Genomic DNA, 6,913 nt, shown 5'->3' on the forward strand with positions numbered 1-6,913 from the left:
TACAGTAAAGTACAGTTACCACAGCACAGTCAGAGTGCAGTGGCCACAGCACAGTCAGAGTGCAGTCACCACAGTACAATCTAAGTGATTTCTTTGGGTCTTCTTCCGTTTTATCCATGTCTCTATGAAAAATCACTAATATTCCAGCTGGCTTCATCAGATCCACTGAAGCAGCGATGCAGATTTGGCCAGACTGATATTTATGTCCAACCGAATCCTCTTTGACACTTCAATGAACCCAAAGAAGCTGACTGGAAGTTTGACTAAATTTCATCCAAAGCCATGGATAAACTCTGAAGAAGACCCAAAAAACTAACTGGAAAAGGGAATTATCTAAACTCTGTTTTGATATTAGATACAAATGACATGGAAGCCAATTCAGATATAAAATCATTTATTATAAAATGTAATATCTTACAATGAACTTGGTGAATTTTACATGGTGTTTCATTTTACATAAATTCATGGTGTTACATTTCGCGGAGGTTTTCCGTAAAATGGCACCCTCCCCTACCACTTTGCCAAACCGCCGTCAACGGTTCGCCCGCCTTGTGCCTCCACTGTGGCTCTCATCACACCCTTCCAATACAGGCTTCCTGAAATGACAAACACGAGATATAGTTAGTCAGCAGTGCATTGGAAATTCAATTGACACAGAAAATATGTCATGTTCCATTCAAGGGGATACAAACTGATAAACACTTCTTAAAAGAAGAGTTCACTGAATGAAAATTTATTTTAGTAAATTTACACTATCAGTAATACATATCAAATAATTGATACAAGCTTTACCTTTTCTGTGAGGTGTATCGGTATTTTCCCGCCTGGTAACCACTGCTCACCCTCAGATTTTTTTCCAAATTGTTAAATGTCTTTGACAGCCTGGGCACCACCTCCCCTTTCAGTTTCGTCTTCAGATAAGCTGTAACGAAATATCAAAATTCCAAATTAGTATAATCTTGCTATGCTCCATGGTAAATTGTGCTGAGTCAAGTTATGTAGGTACTAATAGTGAGCACAGAAAAAATGTTGTAGTACACTTTTAGAGGTATAAATATAAAGAGAACATTTTACATCATTGAATTAAAAGTATTTGACAAATTACTTATTATGCTCCACTTTCATATCGCTATACAGCTAAAGAAACAAAGAATACTGTTGAGGCCACAGGAACATTCACAAAGGGTCATTCCATGTCAGTTCATCCAGGTTCGATGAGGTTAACTTGTATTGACATGCATCCTGTATTTTGATATGTTTTATATAGCAAAAATCAAGTTTTCCCCCGCAATGATGGGTAAGTGCTATGAATTCCTTAAAATATTCTATTTTTAAAATATATTTTTGTTATCGGGAGAAAAACAACCTGCACATAAAAAATATTTTAATTTTTGAACGTATTATGTACTAGATTCACGTTGTAAATATTTGCTTGTATATAGAAAACAGTTAACAAACGCATTTCATCACACTTGAAGGACTCAACACTGACTACCAGAGTCGTGAAGAGGGAGTTTTTTTTTGCATATTTTTTTAACAACAAAGCGAGCAAAAAGCCATGAATTTCATTTTAACAGGTGGTGGGTCATACCTTAAGGGATATAAGAAAAATTAATTTAACTTGATTAAGATATTGACTCAGGTCAAAATTTGATGTTTTATAGAACCATGCTTTTGATGCAAAATTTTTAAAACCTTATGAAACATATGAGTTTAGAGAATTTCCAATATTCCTTGGTACATTTTTCAATTAGATTTTGGAATGCTCATGATCTCTATGGTAAACCTGCGAATTTTCATAAGAATCGGATGAAAACTATGGCTGAGACAAATTTTTTACCTGTGGAGGTGCAAGTATCTCTGGAGACCGCTATTATTGAAAAACTGCAGTTTCACCCAAACTTCAAATGGTCGTGAAAAAAAACTATTGGAGATAGCCAAGAAATATTTTACACTTTCATTCCTGCATGGAAGGTTGAAAATTGTCCAGTTTAATCAAAATCCGAGTCGGTGGGTATCATGCTTGGATGAACTGACATGGAATGACCCAAAGCATAAGAAAGCATTGTTAATCTATGTAAGTATAACACTCTCAAAGTTACCACCATAGTAATTACCATCAATAGCGTCCATTGTGGCTCTGCATGCTGCAGGATTCCCTCCTTTGGATACTCTCTGGCCCTTAGCAGAGTGGCATCTAATATACTCCCTCCCAAATAGCCTCATCAGCAACTCCTCCTGTAACCTTTTCGGGGTCGTCCCATTGCTGAGCGCCCCAATTTTATCACCTTTTTTAGTGTATATATGGAAGCCAGGGTGCAGCAAAACCTGAAATAATGAAAGAGGCATTAAGTGTTGAACTTTGTAACGTTTGAAAATCTCGAGATAAATACTACGCTGAAAGGTGGCTTACCGAGTGATCCGAAGGGGTATTTTTCAAATATTTTCTTGCATGTCTTAGCAAAATGTCCCTCCTTTCCATGTCGTCAACTGGAAATGAACGGATGCTTATTTTTAGCGATGCATGGATCAAATAACGAGATTCTACCCGTTATACGTTTAAGGTATTCCAGATTTTTTTTCCTAAACACAACGACATACCTGCATTCGCCAACTCCGAGTCAATTGAAACCCTAGAGGGTAGGCCATCCAACTCAATCAGGATATTCCCGTCATTTATCACGCTACTTTCCAAAGGCACTGGCACAGGAGCTGCGCCAGCAGGAGTCGGGAAGTGGAAGTCTTGGGGATCTTCCTCTCCGAGGGCAATGCCAATGGCATTGGAAATGGAGTCCCTGTTCTCAGGAAAATTTACGGCGGGCGCAGAATTCTTACATTTCATCGCCCTCCTCTTCCCGCCTTTCGCCCCTTCCTCCGCCTTGCCCACAAGCTTCTCGACCGCCTCTTTCGGGGACGAATTACTTTTATTGAGAGGCTTCTCAAATTCTTCCTGGGATTCTTTTATCTCCAAAAGTTTTCCTGAAACAGGTTAATAACAGTTCGTACATAAACACGGCATATCTCGCTGTTACACGAGGGTATCGTGAAAACAAACTACTGATAGGTATATTGGGCATTAAAAATTTTCAGAGAATTGTAGCTTACCACCAACTGCTATGGTTAACACTTTCTCAGGCACTCCATCCCACAGCACCTGGTACTCCCCTCCAACTATTGCCTCCGTTTTAATAAGGGATCCTACATCCGTTGTAATCCCTGTACTCTCGTCGGAGTAAAAGTAGAAGCAGGCCCTCTGCTTCAACTCTCGTACGCTCCGGGAAGAGACGCTGCACATGGAGTCGTCGGAATCCTCTGGCATCAGATTCATCTTGCACTGAGAAAAATAACGATGATATGAATTGGAAGCCACTCGAATTGACTCAAACCGTCAAACAGTAACTGATTAGGTTTAACTTACCCAAGTACTCCCTTAAGTCACACCGAAAATGCTGAACTACTTCGTTCTATGGCAGCTACCGTACTATTCCCGACTATGCCGTGATCAGGAATTGGCGTGGTCTATGACGTCAGTAACGGAAGCACATGGAGCGAAATCAACGGAAGTCTTTGTTGATCAAGTTGTATTATAAGTAATGTTATATAATGGAAAAATGAGTGAATAAATAACTTAAGTTGTCGCTGTATGCTTCATTTTAATTAATTTGAATGATATTTAACCATCATGTATTGTTAATATTATAAAAAATTTATGTTCGTATGACTCATTTTACGCAGTTGGGTAGTTTGGTTGTGGTGGGAATTATAATACCCGTGGTGGTAGGTATCTACGTAGCACAGACTCCAAAGGTCGTAAAAATTCCTTTTCAGTGCGTATTTGCGTTTAGTACTAACGATTAAAAAATGCCGAAAGGGCCGTACTCCAAAATTTCTAGGACAACGAAATGGAGACGTAGGAAGACAATTGATGGCGCACTTGGATATTACCTAAGTAATGCGCCCATAGAAAATGATACTCAGGAAAGGCGCAAAAAGGAAGTTGGAAGCCCTGCAACTGAGAAGGCTCCTTTAGAACCGGATTACTTTAATTTAAACAACAATGGAATGTAATAATATGAATACATTATGATTTATATGTGCCTCGGGTTTAAGGAATGGTTTTTCTCAGAGCTAGGAATTCTTGTCAATGTTTGGATTATGGTCGTAACTTGATTAAATTTTTTTTCGACCCCTAATGATTTACTCATTTCGACATCTTCGCAACTTAATCTTCCATATTGTCTCTATTATTCTTAGGTTGTGATTCAGATGAGATGGCATCCAGCACATCAGAATGCAGTGCACATCAAACTCCAGGTGGGTAAAATAAAATTCTCGAAAAGTATAAATCTCATATAGAATTTAAATTTCATCAGTCATGTTGTCTTATTTGCTCCATTTGATGAACTTATTTGTGTGCACTGGAGTAACTTCCATTGATGTATTTGTTTCCATTTAAAGGTATACCCTTGGAGAGAAAAGAGTCGAGTAAAATTTCTGGTGACGATGAGGACTCTAGCTCTGAAGGCTCTAACAATTTCTCGGACAGTTATAGCTTTTCAGAAAGCTTTTCTGAAAGTGAAAATGAACCAAGTATCGAAAGCTTTCAGTACTTAGGTGGTGAAAAAATTTACTATGGGGCAAGTATAAAAGTTCTTGAGAGTGCTATTATGATGACGTCCCTTTTTCTCCATTTTAAAATATCATATGAATGAATGTCCAAAATCATTGACTTATTGATTTTCCATCTTCCATAGGAGAACAAGGTTGTTAAGTGTATGCACTCACTGAAAATGTTTTTCAACTTGGGTAGTTTCGATCCAAAGAGGTTTTGTAATAATTGTGGTAAAGAAGTTCTGCCAGATGGTAATTGTTGTAATTATCCTAATACAAAATTTTCTAATTTGCCCAGTTGAAATGCAAATAAGGACCTTGTTTAAAAGAAACGATTTTTTATGGTATATCACAGAATTATCATAGTAACAAGAAAACCTCACCTACATGATTTGACAAGTTTGTAGCAGCTGTGATGCGACAAGTTTGCAGCAAGTTAGAAAAAGCGTAACTAGGAGTTGATTCAAGCTTGCAGCAAATGCGCAGGCTTGTCATGACAAGCTTGCTGAAAACTTGCAACTTTGCCCTGACAAGTTTGTGGCAAGCCAGTAGCAAGTTTAGTATGCTATCTGGGACACTTCCTCAACACTACCTGACTGTCGACCCTTCGCTTACCGAAGGCTTCCTCACCACTTCGTGGTTGAAACACTTCCTGGACGCTTTCTGAGCAGTCCCCGTCTCTCGACTCTTCGGCTTCGCTATTTTGGTCATAGGACTTCGCTCAAAGGATTGCTTATTTGTAATTAATAAAGTAAGATGGAAAGGGTAAACAACACCGTTGAAGTTGTACTTGAGAGAATTCACAAACAACCCACGAGAAACGGGAGCGTCGATGAAGTATTGCGGGAGTGGAAGTAGCGGTTGAGTGTTGTGGGAGCATTTTAATTGTTATCATGGGAGTGCACAAAAACAGCTGCGGCTTTACACAGTGCAGTTTATGGTAGTGAAGAGGATGGACGTGCCGCCGTAGATTTCCCGAGTCCCACCGCCGCCAGCGAGGGTCGCAGCTGGTATAATACCTTAGGAGAACCACATCACTACCTAAGAGCGGTAGACAGGTTACCGAATCCGACTCGAACCCGGACCTAGGGTCTAAGGTTCGATTCTTGGACACAGGTTTTTTTCATAAATAGTTTCTACCTTTCATTTTACAAAAACCTACTGTTTATTATTATTTCCATGATTTACAATTCAAATTTTATTTTTCTATGCGGAAATCTTTTTCTGCAATGTGGCAGCGTCAGGTGTCGAACGGACACTTCCTAAGCGCTTCCGGAGGCGTTCTAAGTGGGCCATAATCTGCTTCCCTTCCGCACTTCCGCAACACTTGCCCGCTGCTTCCAGAACACTCCGTCCGACGCTTCCGCAGCACTTCCTTAACGTTGCCATTTCGCCTGGGATTGTTCTTAAGCTCAAGTACGAGGTAACCCCTTACCTGTCAGACCCTTGTCACTCCCCCCATAGAAATAAATTCTGGATACGCGATTGATCAACCATCTCTTCAGCTTCATAACGATTACTCACCTGAATACGAGCCATCTGAAACAAGAGACACTTGAGAGGCGTATTGTAGGTAAATTTTGATTTAATTAACGTCACCAAAGAAATCGTAAATTCTTACTGGTAAGGAATGTAGAGTAAATTAGTGGAGTGAAATAGTTTACGGAACTGTTATTTTTCCGCTATGCAGAGCTGAAATTTAAACTATCAATGCACTACGATCCGAAATAGGCTTGAATTGAAAGAATGAACGTAAAATATCGTATACCGTGCAAATAAAGTAAGAATAAATGGATCGCTCGATCCCAGAGATGAGTGTGGATCTACACTCATCGCTGGGATAAAAACCTACTCAATTACTCCCAAAGGAACAATAAAAATTTAACAATAATAGTGCGCGGCTAAGGGATATATATGTACTAGGGTCTCCTCAAATTCACACTAATAATTAGACATTCGCGATTTATTCATACAAAGTGAATAAAAGACACGATTACTTAGTGATTCAAGTAACCCATTATTCATTACGAAAACACAGTGGGTCAACAATCACTCAGGCTCACAGTTTAATCATATCAATATTAGATCAAATGGTTATGCAATTCTGGGAAACTCCTGCGCTTGCTGATAAATTAAAATATATTAGTATCAAAAAGCGGTGGAATATGTTTGGGGAAATATGCTTTGGAAACGGGTATTTAAGGAAAAAATTAAAACAAAATAACATGCCTGAAAATGCATTTTACATGATTGTTGCCCTTGAAATATAAACTTGAAGCAGACGCAGTCAGTATGCATCAAA

General features: G+C 39.0%; 1 protein-coding gene across 1 annotated transcript; it reads right to left on the reverse strand.

Annotated features, from left to right (window-relative positions):
* Positions 1-477: 477 nt before the first annotated feature.
* On the reverse strand, positions 478-2,349 carry LOC124172483. Its single transcript, XM_046551921.1, has 3 exons — positions 2,118-2,349; positions 793-922; positions 478-596 (listed from the first exon to the last, which is right to left on the reverse strand). The coding sequence occupies exons 1-3, from the start codon at positions 2,347-2,349 to the stop codon at positions 533-535; spliced, it is 426 nt and encodes a 141-aa protein (XP_046407877.1). The 3' UTR covers positions 478-532.
* Positions 2,350-6,913: the final 4,564 nt, after the last annotated feature.

Source organism: Ischnura elegans (assembly GCF_921293095.1).
Source record: "Ischnura elegans chromosome 13 unlocalized genomic scaffold, ioIscEleg1.1 SUPER_13_unloc_1, whole genome shotgun sequence".
Lineage (NCBI taxonomy): Eukaryota > Metazoa > Arthropoda > Insecta > Odonata > Coenagrionidae > Ischnura > Ischnura elegans.

Bases quoted from the DNA above. Each gene is read 5' to 3' on its own strand.
- LOC124172483 (XM_046551921.1), bottom strand. From the start codon at position 2,349: ATGCCTCTTTCATTATTTCAGGTTTTGCTGCACCCTGGCTTCCATATA. The intron at 923-2,117 runs GTAATTACTATG...ATTTCGTTACAG, and splicing joins CACAATGGACGCTATTGATG to CTTATCTGAAGACGAAACTG. The intron at 597-792 runs GTAAAGCTTGTA...TTGTCATTTCAG, and splicing joins CGATACACCTCACAGAAAAG to GAAGCCTGTATTGGAAGGGT.